We start from the raw sequence: 12,233 nt of genomic DNA on the forward strand, positions 1-12,233 counted from the left end.
GCTGCCCTGGAAACAGTGAAGGACCAGCCAGCGGCGCCTCAGCCAGAGAAAACAGAGCTCGGGAGGGTTGCATGCAGCTCTCCTGAGCTCCATTTTTGCTGGCAGAGGTTGCAGGAGGCCATCACATCTGAAAATAGAGCTTGGGAGCCCGTTTTCGCTGGCAGAGTGCTCGGACCACCACAGGTGCCCCCGGCACAAGTGACGTCGACCTGGTCACACCCACCCCGGCCATGCCTATCCCATCCCCCCGAGGTCAAACACAACCCTGATGTGGCCCTCAATGAAATCGAGTTTGACACACCCCTGTTCTAGATGATTTTGTATAGATTAAAAGTAATTATTCTGGTTTCACGAGATATGGGTTTGAACGCTGACAAACCAGACTGCGTGAAACTTGTGTCATGTGAAGGTTTTCTTAAATGTCCTGGGTAAATGTTACAGTAAAACATGGACACTAAAGATACAGAAGTGTTTTGGCTCACGTGCCTCAGATGTGGAGATGACCAGAGATGTCAGAGTAAAAAGAAGCTATGTTGTAGGTAGTTGCTGAGGCCTGGAGATCCCATCTTAGTAAGAAGCAATTTCAGGACAGCTCGAGTGACATGCAGAATTCCCAAGGTATTTAGAGAAAACAACAACTTTTTTTATATATAACCTAACATATCCAGATAGAGATTATTTTGAGTCCCACAACACTTTCCCCCACGCAGGCAAGAAATCTGTGGTCTAAACTGGCAGCTGTCATGATATTTCTACTTCCAATTCATTTCGTGACTCATGTGTATTTCTTTTTTTGCCTAGGTGACTATTTTCTTGCACTTCTTATGGGCTGGTCCCCTTCAGGCGATAGCTGTGACTGTCCTCCTGTGGCTTGAGATTGGCCCCTCCTGCCTTGCAGGAATGGCGGTGCTAATTATTCTCCTTCCCTTGCAAACCTGCATTGGAAGACTCTTCTCATCTCTGAGGTAAGACTGATTGGGCTCCTCTCCCTTCAGAGTGATTTAAAAAAAACAAAACCCTTTTTCAACTCAATGTGGATAGTTTTTCTAGCCCGTGGTTTTTAAAGGTTATGTACTTTGAACGTAAAGGTTCAAAAACAGGTATCTTCTAAATCTAGAACCAGTGGAGTAGAGATTTTCTTTAAATTTCATCTTTATTATACATTCAAAGACGTACACAAGACCCAACGCTGGTTTTTCTTCCTAAGGCAAATTACAAAGCAGAATTTTTTAAAAAAAATTACAGAAGTTGGAAAAAGGAGCATAGAAAGGGGCAGAATTCATGACTTGTAAGTTTTGATTACATTTATTAATTAGCTGCAGGACACAATCTGGGCCGGACACCAGGACCAGACATTTTGTCTTCCAAAGTTTTCAGGCTGGAGCCCATCTTCAGGGAACTTCTCTCTAGCGGAGTATGTGCTGTTCTGTGAATGAGTGTTTTTTCCCGTGAGAGCAGTCTCTCAAGGCAACCTGGTCTACCCAAATATGGGACGGAGCATGCTTTCACCTCTCAGCCCCTATCCAGGAGTTTTCGCAGGCAGTTGCTTTCCTGACAAACCTTTTGGGTGTTAAATTTATATTTTACCGACAAAGAAAGTTTGGAGCTTCGGAGCCCGTTTTCTCTGGCAGAACGCTCGGGCCACCACAGGTGCCCCCGACATGAGTGATGTTGAGCTAGCCACACCCATCCTGCCCCCCCCCAGGTCAAACACAACCCTGATGTGGCCCTCAATGAAACCAAGTTTGACACCCCTGCTCTGAACTAACCTCTAAAGATACTGTATGTGTTGTAGAGCGAAGGAACAGACGAGGCTTAGACCAGAGCATACAACTAACAGTCTTTATTCAGGGAATAAAGGGTTGTCGCGTCTGCTAGCTAACAAGGCAGACTGCAAGCGAACAACGGCTGGCTCTGCTCGACAGCCGGCTTTTATAGGAGCCAACCAATGGGAGCTGCTGATGCTCCCGCTCAAACAGCGGACCTGGTTGGGAACTCCAACCAGTCCTAAAGACATAACACTCCTCCCCCCTAGCTGGGCACATGCATAGTCTTTGAGGTATGAGGGTGGACTTCGCTGGCGACCGGAACGTCATAGCTCAGGGAGACTGCTGGTGGGCATCGAGTCCATGGAGCAAGACTCCGAGGTCGCCGGGGTGTCATCTTGGCTTGGCGTTGGATCCTGGGAATGAGATGTCTCCCCTCGTTCGGGCTGGCTCGGCAGAACGGCTCGGTCTGGATGGTTGGTGTTCCTGCTGGGTGGATGTGATGGAGGTTCGGGTCGGCAGTCCGGGTCCGTTCTCGGCTCACTCTGTTCGAATGGGGATGTCTGGTCCCTCAGGAAACTCCCTTCTGGAACCTGGGCGAGGACTTGAGGGCTGGCTGGTGGATTCGGCTCACCTCTGGTCAGGTCGTTCCGCCGCCTGCGAAGTTGGTCCAGGTGCCTCCGCCACACGCGACCGTCCTCTAATTGGACCCGGTAGGATCTTGGACCGGTGATAGCCACGATCTGTCCTGGCACCCACAATGGATCCCCTGCGTAGTTCCTTGCAAAAACTGGGTCCTGCAAGGCAAAGTCTCATACCTGGCTGTCCGATCTCAAGGGGGTGTCTGGGCAGTAATGAGGGTGCAGCCTGTCAAGAGTAGTCCTTAAACGTCTCCCCATTAAGAGTTCAGCCGGGGATTTGTTAGTGCTTGTGCATGGAGTTGTATGCTGGCTGAGGAGAAAACGGGACAACTTGGAATGCCAGTTTTCCTGACCGAATCTGGCTAGTGCCTCCTTAGCCGACCTGACTGCTCTCTCCGCCATCCCATTACTAGCAGGGTGAAAGGGGGCCGTGAGGACGTGTCTGATGCCCAGATTCGTGACATACATGCTAAATTCACAGGACGTGAACTGCGGCCCGTTGTCGGAGACTATCGTGTCTGGAAGCCCATGAGTTACAAAAAGTCGGGTCAGGGCTTTAACAACTGCCTGTGTGGTGGTCGTGGGAAGCAAGGCAACGTCTATCCATTTAGAATACGAATCCACGACCACCAAGAAAGTTTTGCCATGCACAGGCCCGGCCAGGTCGATGTGTAACCGTGACCATGGGGCATTGGCGCTTTCCCACTTAGTGGGTGAGGCTGCTGGTGGGGCTGCCCTAGATTCTTGACAGGGTTTACAGGAGCTTACCCACTCTGCGATCTGATCGTCCATCCCCGGCCACCATACGTAACTGCGAGCCAATGCCTTCATTCGCACGATACCCGGATGGCCCTCGTGCAGCACCTTCAATATGGGCACGCGAAGAGTGGTTGGGATAACGACTCTGGTACCCCACAGCAGGCATCCCTGGAGTTTTGATAATTCCTGTTGACGCGTTTTAAATGGGACAAAGTCAACTGAACACTTTGTATCCGGCCACCCCCTCCCCACCCAGTCCAGAACCTGGGCGATTATTTTATCTTTCTTGGAGTGTGCCGCGATGTCATCTGCAGTCACAGGTAGCTTAAGTTCGTTGACTTTGAAGATTGCGTGCACCGGAGCTGGGTCCTCAACTGGGGTCAGTAAGGGGCAGCGGCTGAGAGCATCTGCGTGGCTTAAAGTTTTACCGGGGCGATAGACCAGCTTGAACGAATAGGCCGCCAGGAACAATGTCCATCTAGTCATCCTGGGGGACAGCACTTGTGGAGTTTGCCTGTCCCCCGATAAAAGTCCCAAAAGTGGCTTGTGATTGGTAATGAGTTCGAAATGGTGGCCAAAAAGGAATTCGTGGAATTTTTTGACTGCTGCTACTGCAGCCAGAGCCTCTTTATCAATCTGGCTGTAGTTTCTTTCAGTCATGGAAAGGGTCCTGGAGAAAAAAGCAATTGGCACCTCGGTGCCATTGGGGAGTCTGTGACTTAGGACAGCTCCTATCCCGAAAGGGGATGCGTCAGCGGCCAAGATCAAGGGAAGGCGTTGGTTGAACTGAATTAGAATGGCGTCAGAAGTGAGCAGAGATTTGATCGCTTTAAATGCATGGGATTCTTTGGGGCCCCAGTGCCACGGAGTGTCTTTATCTAATAACCTGTGTAAAGGTTCAGCGACTGAAGCTTTGTGTGGTAAGAATGAAGCGTAGAAATTTAATAAACCCAGGAAGGCTTGTAGTTCCGTTTTATTGGTAGGTGTGGGTGCCTCGTGGATGGCTTTTACTTTTGACTCCACCGGGTGGTTGCCTGAGGCGTCTAGTCTATATCCTAAAAAGTCCACTTGTCTAGTGGCGATGGTGCACTTCTCCCGTTTGAGTTTGAGACCATGCTGTCTAAACTTCTCCAATACTGCCCTAACCCTCTGGAGGAGCTGGGGCCTGTCCATAGCTGAGACCAAAATATCGTCAAAGTATGGGACTACTCCTGGAAGACCTTGGAGAATTCTCTCCATTAGTGACTGAAAAATACCTGGGGCTACGCTAACGCCGAATTGGAGGCGTTTACACCTGAATGCCCCTCTATGAGTTACTATGGTTTGTAAGTCTGCTGTGTGGCTGTCGACAGGGAACTGCTGATATGCCTGTGACATGTCTAGCTTGGCAAAAATGGTGCCGGGTTCGAAAGTGTGCAACAGGTGCTGGATGACTGGAACGGGGTATGCGCTAACCTGGAGATAACGGTTAAGGGTCGTCTTGTAATCAGCACAAATTCTCAAACTACCGTCCTTTTTGAGTGGGGTGACTATGGGGGTCTCCCACTTGGCGAAATCTGTGGGTTCAATTACCCCTTGTTTGAGAAGTTTGTCCAATTCCGCGTCTAATTTGGGGCGGATAGCGAAAGGTACTCTACGGAATTTCATGCGGACAGGAACTGCCTGGGGGTCTACGGAGAAGGAGATGGGTGTGCCATTGTAGCAACCCAGCTCGCTACTGAAAACATCGGAATAGTCAGAGAACAATGTGTCTACATCAGAAGTTGAGACAGCATGAATCCCTGTTATGCTAAGGCCAAGAGAGGGGAACCAATCTAACCCCAAAAGACTAGGGAGGGTACCATTAACCACCACTAAAGGCAAATGGCCTTTGAAGGTTTGGAATTTAACAAGGAACTTGCCTTTCCCGAGGACAGGGATGTTCTTGCCTTGATAGTCTCTCAGGGTGAGGTGGCACTTTTGCAGCTGCTTCCTGGTCAGTCTGGGTTGAATCTTTTTCAGCGTATCCCAGGAGATGATTGAGAGCGCTGAGCCGGTGTCCACCTCCATGGTGCAAGGTTTACCTTCTAGGGAAAGAGAGAGCTTAATTTTATTTGGAGTTTGGGAAGTGTGGTTGGCGTGGTAACACGTGTAACAGTCTTCTACTTGCCTTTGGAGGCTAGGAGATGAAGGAAACTTCTGGGGAGGAGCGCGTGCTGCCTGGCAGACTCTTGCAAGGTGACCTTTCTTGTGGCAGTTTAGGCAACTGGCGTTTCTAAACCTGCAAGATGCCCGGGAATGGGAACCCCCGCAGGTTAGGCACAAAGGGATCTGTTGTGGGCCACTGCTGTTTCTCTGCCTCGCTCCTACCTGTGGCTGTTTCAGTTGCTTGAGGCGATGGACATCTGAAATTTCAGAGGGGTCAGCTTCGCTCATTACCTCCTCTGAGTGGACGGTGGAAGTACCAGGCTTTGGTGCGGTGCCCTGAATCTCAGCTGCTGACTGGACGGATAGTTCAGCAGCTAGGGCTTCATCCATCGCTTGGGAAAGATTTAGATCTTTCCTGGCCAGCAGATGTCGTTGGAGCCTCTGATCTCTTACCCCGCAGACGAGTTGGTCGAGAAGCATGTCGTCTAAGTAATTCTTGAATTCGCATTGAAGAGCGGCTGTCCTCAGGGCTGCCATGTACTGGTTGATGGATTCTCCCTCGGCTTGCTTCCTCATCCTGAACGCGTAGCGTCTTGCAATCTGGGAAGGTTTAGGGGAGTAGTGGTTCGAGAGTGTTTCTTGTAGCTCACTCCATGGAACGTTCTTGATGTCATGTGGTGCAAAAAGTGCCGTGGCAGTGTCGAAAACTGCAGCCCCGCAGTAGCTAAGGAAGTACGATTTCTTCCTATGCTCCGCAGCGTCAGCTAACCCAATGGCATCGATGTAATGGCTAAAGCGATTTTTATAGGAGTCCCACGTCTCCTCGTTGGGTTTGAATGGTTGAAACGCCGGATTGGCGTTCATCTTGGGCCCCTCGGTGTCGTCGGTAGACCGGGCTATCTCTCAGGTTGGTCGTGGCCCTGGGGCTGCGCTATCGGGAGTGCTGGCGGTTGTGGCTACAACGCCCTCGACTCGCTCCGTGACTCAGCCCTTGCAAGAGCAGCCTGCGTTGCGCTCTCTGCGCTCGTTGGCGGCAGCTAACAGCGCCTTAACTGACTTCAGCTTAGTGATAACAGTTTGAATTTCGCGCTCTCTGGGGAGCGTTGGCGACTGTGGCTACAGTGCCGTGCATCGCTTGAGTAACTAATTCAAACGACAGCGGTTTGAATTTCGCGCCCTCTCGGGGCGTGGGTGGCTGAGATTTCAGCGCCGTGACTTCAGCTCTTTCGCAGCAGATGAGCTTGAGCTTTCAGTGTGAAGCGGCTGCGGTTCAGCTCCGAGACTTCGCTGGCGTGATTTTCAGCTTTTTTGAATTTGAGTGCTTCTGGCTAGCCTGCGTTCACATCCCATCCTCGTCGCCAGTGTTGTAGAGCGAAGGAACAGACGAGGCTTAGACCAGAGCATACAACTAACAGTCTTTATTCAGGGAATAAAGGGTTGTCGCATCTGCTAGCTAACAAGGCAGACTGCAAGCGAACAACGGCTGGCTCTGCTCGACAGCCGGCTTTTATAGCCGACTGTCAAACGGAGCCAACCAATGGGAGCTGCTGATGCTCCCGCTCAAACAGCGGACCTGGTTGGGAACTCCAACCAGTCCTAAAGACATAACAGTATGTTTAATGTTTAGCCGGATTCTCAGAAAAAGGCCCTGTGGTATAAAAATGGTAGATATGGTGAGATGTAGAACCTCAGATATGAAGAAGAAAATCTAGAAATGAGAGGAACATAGAACTTAGGAAAGACAAGGATAATACAGGTAGTTCTGAATTAGAATGACCATTCATTCAGTGATCATTTGAAGTTATAAAGGCCCTGAAAAAAGTGACTTATGTCTGTTTTTCACATAACTATTATAGCATTCCCTATGGTCATGTGATCAGAATTTCCATGCTTGGCAACTGGCATGTATTTATGACAGTTGGAAGGTCACGTGATCACCTTTTGCAACATTCTGACAAGCAAAGTCAATTGGGAAGCCAGATTAATAGCCATGTTACTAATTTAACAACTGCAGTGCTTCATTTAACAACTGGGGCAAAACAGGGCAAAACTCATTTAACAATTGTCTCAGCAAAATAAATTTTGGCTCAGTTGTGGCCATAAGTCAAAGATTACCTGAAGTTGAACTGAAGGTGGAAAATATTTCTCAATTTCCCCCCCCCCCCTACAAAATAGGTCTTTCTGAACTACTTTATACTGTAATTGTATACAATATGCAGTTATATTCCATAACTGCAAATCTTCAGATTAGAAATATAGGCCCGGAACTAGCTGTTGCTTCCACAAGTATTTCAAGGTTGAATTTCAAGCTCTTAGGTCAGCTAGGCTGTGGAATGTTTCAATTCTGTAACAAAACAATAATGTTTTGAGAAAGTGGAGATTTTCTTCATGTTTTTAAGGATAACAGATTATACAGTGCCCTGGTTGAATTTCCATCCTTTTAGGGCATATTCTTTATGATAGTTAATTTGCCATTTCATTTAGTTACGCGATTTTAAAATGCATAACATGTTTTCATTTCAGTAGTTTCAAATTATTATGATTATTATTGCATTAGATAATTGTATCAATATTTACAGCATTTTGCCAAATGCATAATCCTTGCATTTTAAGTTGGAATTTAAGACTTTTCAACTTTGCACTCTTTATCATTTTGCAGTAATCTCTTTTATTGATAATCATAGTAAATATATAAAAAATAACCAAAGAAGAAAATAAGTATATCTACATTTACGTTTTCAGCTAGGTGCCTGCATAAAATGTTTTGGTATTAAGCCTGAGAGTCATGAGTGGAATTTCAGCACTGTGAAATATTAAACTTGGTCTTCTGTTTATCTATTAAAGGACATTTCTCAATAACCCATGACCTTTCCCCACTGCAACTAGTTGATTGCTTTGCTGTTGTTAGTCATCAAGAGACAAAACATAGAATCGTAGAACTATGGGGATGGAATGGACCTTGGAGTCCAACCCTCTGCCCAAGGCAGATATCTTTGTACCATCCTGGACAAATGGATGTCCAGTCTTTAGAGCAGAGTTCATAAGTTTGGAAAATCCTTCATACTTGAAGGATTTTAACTTTTAACTCCATCTATGGACTTATCTATTATCTTACCCTTATCTATCCATCTATATGCAAATTCCATAAATTCCAAATTATGTCTTATGCCATTAATCATTTCTGGTTGTTATTGCAGTCCGTTACCTGACTGTAGTTCTTTGTTGTTATCACTAGTCTCTCATTAATTAAATTTGCAGCTGCCTGCAATTTGCAGTTCAAATCCCACCAGGCTCAAGGTTGACTCAGCCCCCCATATTTCTGAGGTGGGTAAAATGAGGAGCCAAATTTTGGGGGCAATATGCTGACTCTGTAAATTGCTTAGAGAGGGCTGTAATAAAGCACTCTGAAGTGGTATATAAATCTAAGTGCTATTGCTGTTAACTTTAAGGAGGATAGATGGTGAACAAGTGATTACCTTTGTCCCTGTTGTGGTTTGCTGGCATCAGGTGCGGACAGCAGAGGTCTTTGATAGCGAGGACTCGGATGACAGGCCTGCGTGTGATGCAGGGATGGGGCCAGGACTATCGGAGAGTGGGGTGCTGCCTTGGGAGCTTCTGGAGTCTGGCAGCAGTGATGCAGAGGACCCCGGGGAGCCTGCGCCCAGTGCGCATGCACACAGGGCTACTCATAGGAAAGGAGCAGCTGAAGCAGCAAGGGCGACTCGGGAGTAAGGCTGGAAGGTGATGGCCCCTCCCATAAGGGATGAAAACCAGCCATTGGGGATGTGTTCTTTGCAGGAAGCAAAATAGTTCTTTAGACTCAGAGTTCTTGTCGAAGCCCTGCTTACTCCGGTTTGTTTTTGAAACTTCTGTTGGTGTATATTTAATCAGTAATTAGTCTTCTGTTCTTGGCAGCCTTTTGCAATGGGGCCGTGCATAAGTACACCAATGTGCCTACCATCCCTGTCCTATTGTTTCTTTTATATATTTTTTATTTTTCTTATATGTATCCATGTATTCATAACTATGTTTTTACTTATATCTATTATCTTGTAAGCAATTGACAAAAAAAAAAACCTTGAAAGGGCTTGCTTTTGATATCGGACAATTAGTTTTAAATGTCTCTTGGCTGGGGATGCACAGAATTTCCAGAGCTGCATTAAAAAAGGTTTGCTTTTTTCACAATTTGTGTTTGTTTAATTTGAACAAGGCTTGGGTCAGAACAGTCCCTTGCTTGCTCACTTTCTTGTGGCTTTATTACTGAGTGGGCAAGAGGTAATAGGTTCTCTTACCTGTTTCTATTTATTCTACACCTATATACCTTCTACTACAGGGATGTCAAACTGGTGGCCCACATGCAGGCCGCGTCCACCCCAGCTCCGCGAAGGGAAAAAGTTGCAATACATCACATGACGGCAATGTGATGCCATGAAATTGACACCCATGTTCTATTAGGATGTAATAATCCCATAGATGTCTATGGAAGTAATACATAAGGATTGGCCAGGCCCAATCTTTGCTTATGTATATCTCCAGTTCCTCAAAGCAGTATGGCTATTAATGCTATGTGAAAGAATCCACTAAGCTTTTTTCATAAGCATCTTAATTCCACATATTTGTTTTCAGTTTTGTTCACTACCTCTTTATAGCTGTAGTCCTTAAATTTTACTTTGGAGGTATGTGGGGGGAGAATGTTTTTTCATTATTGAATGCAATACAGAAATTCTCACAATAGATAAATGAAAACGTCTGTCTGAATAATAGTCTTTTTTTGATAATTTTTTATTTTTAATATAGTCATTCCATCTTCAGTTGAACAATGTGTTGTCTGGGTACAAATATCTTTGTTAAACAATAATCAAAATTACAACATCCTTTGTTAAATTAATATTGATTCTGCAATATTTAGCGTAATAATATTCCACATATTAATTCTACAATATTAACATAATAATATTCAGTATACTAGTCATAATATTTACTTATCTCTTTTAACATATCTTCTTTATTTTGTTTCTCTGTTTGTAACTTCCATTTTTATTACTTAACCATTGATCCCATCCCATATTGTATTCAATTTAGTCTTTCTCCTTAATTGCCAGCATTAATCTGTTCATTCTAATACTTTCTAATACCTTCTAATCACATTCTCCTCTGTAGGTATTTCTTCACTTTTCCAATTTTTTTTCAAATACAATTCTGGCAGCAGTTATGAATAACTAAATATGCATTTTCCTTACTATATTTTTCAGGTAGAATCCCCAATAGAAATATTTCTGGTTTTAAATCAATATGTCTTATTTTATGAATTTAGAATTAGGTTTTTTTAAGGTTATAACTTCCTATTTCTATTTCAGGAGCAGAACTGCAGCTTTCACAGATGCAAGAATCAGGACTATGAATGAGGTTATAACTGGAATGCGGATAATAAAGATGTATGCCTGGGAAAAGTCATTTGCTGAACTTGTGAACAACATGAGAAGGTGTTTTTATATCTCGCAGAAATCCTATACCTATGTTGCTTTTTACCTGATTTTGAACTAGAAGGTGGTGTTTTGCAATGCAGGATTTTTTTAGTCACCACAAAAGAATCTGAGATTGTTATGGAGATAAAGAAAACCTGTTTCCCCCTTGATCATATAGCACCCCTTCCTGTAATAAGTAAGGTTTATGATTTAGCATATCAATGAACTGAAATATATCACCCTTTTTGAAAATCTAAAACATAAAATAAAAGGCTATGTTACTTCCACGTCTAATTCCCTGAAAATTTGAAAATACGTTTCAAAAAAAAAATATTTTTCTTAGTTTCCCATCCCTTTCTGATATGTTAGAAACTTTGTCTCCTCACCCAAGTGCATATTAAATTCATTCAGTTTTCTGACTGAGAAAAAATATACATTGGACATTCATTTTATCAGCCATTTGCTTATAATCTGCCCATCAATTTATCACCCTGATCTTTCTGCATGCTTCCTATGGATTTATCCAAAACATATCTACAGATATTTATGTCAGTTTGGCCTAGTGGTTAAGGCAATAGGCTAGAAATCAGGCAAGAAAGAGTTCTAGTCCTGCCTTAGGCATGAAAGCCAGCTCTGACTTAGCCCAACTCATCTCAGTGGGTTGTTGTTGTTATAAAAATACTGATAGCCCTCAACTTACAACAGTTCATTAGTGACCATTCGAAGTTACAACATGATTGAAAAAAGTGACCTATGATCGTTTTTCACACTTCCAACCATTACAGCATCCCCAGGGTCATGTGATCAAAATCCAGATGCTTGGTAACTGACTCATATTTATGATGGTTGCAGTGTCCTGGGGTCATGGGATCATCTTTTGCAGTCTTCTGGCAAGTAAAGTCAATGGGGAATCCAGATTCACTTAAGAACTACACGACTCATTTAACAAGTGCAGTGATTCACTTAACTGTGGTGAGAAAGGTCTTTAAATGGGGCAAAACCCATTTAATGAATGTCTCACTTAACAACAGAAATTTTGGGCTCAGTTGTGGTCGTAAGTTGAGGACTACTGTTCTGACCCAGGCTTCGTCCAAATTAAGGAAACACAAACGGAGTGTAAAATCAAACCTATTTTAATGCAATGCTGGGAATTTCTTGCATTCCCAGTCAAAACTCATTAGACACAATTCTCTGAGATAAGCTCATGCCTTTCAGGGTTGTACAAGGCTGCCAAGAAACAGAAGTCCACTTAATTAGAATATGTAAACCGACAGAAGTTCCAGCAAAAACAAACCAGAGATCGCAGGGCTTCAATGAGGAATCAGAAGCTAATGAACTTCTTTGCTTCCTGCAAAGAGCACGTCACCGAGGGCTGACTTTTATCCCTTATGGGAGGGGCAGTCACCTTCCAGCCTTACTCCTGAGTCACCCCCTCTGCTTCAGCTGCTCTTTCCTTCTAGCAGCCCTGTGCACAT

General features: G+C 44.8%; 1 protein-coding gene across 3 annotated transcripts in view; it reads left to right on the plus strand.

Annotated features, from left to right (window-relative positions):
• ABCC4 (ATP binding cassette subfamily C member 4 (PEL blood group)) overlaps positions 1 to 12,233 on the plus strand; it is a 203,934-nt gene that overhangs the window by 37,194 nt on the left and 154,507 nt on the right. For all 3 annotated transcript variants that reach the window (XM_026708386.2, XM_087937964.1, XM_087937963.1), the window contains exons 6-7: positions 802 to 965; positions 10,651 to 10,776. In XM_026708386.2, the coding sequence (XP_026564171.1) occupies positions 802 to 965; positions 10,651 to 10,776 (290 nt within the window). The remainder of the gene's footprint in view (positions 1 to 801; positions 966 to 10,650; positions 10,777 to 12,233) is intronic.

The sequence above is a fragment of the Pseudonaja textilis genome, chromosome 8, assembly GCF_049901715.1.
Source record: "Pseudonaja textilis isolate UNSWEBS1 chromosome 8, rPseTex1.2, whole genome shotgun sequence".
Classification (NCBI taxonomy): domain Eukaryota; kingdom Metazoa; phylum Chordata; class Lepidosauria; order Squamata; family Elapidae; genus Pseudonaja; species Pseudonaja textilis.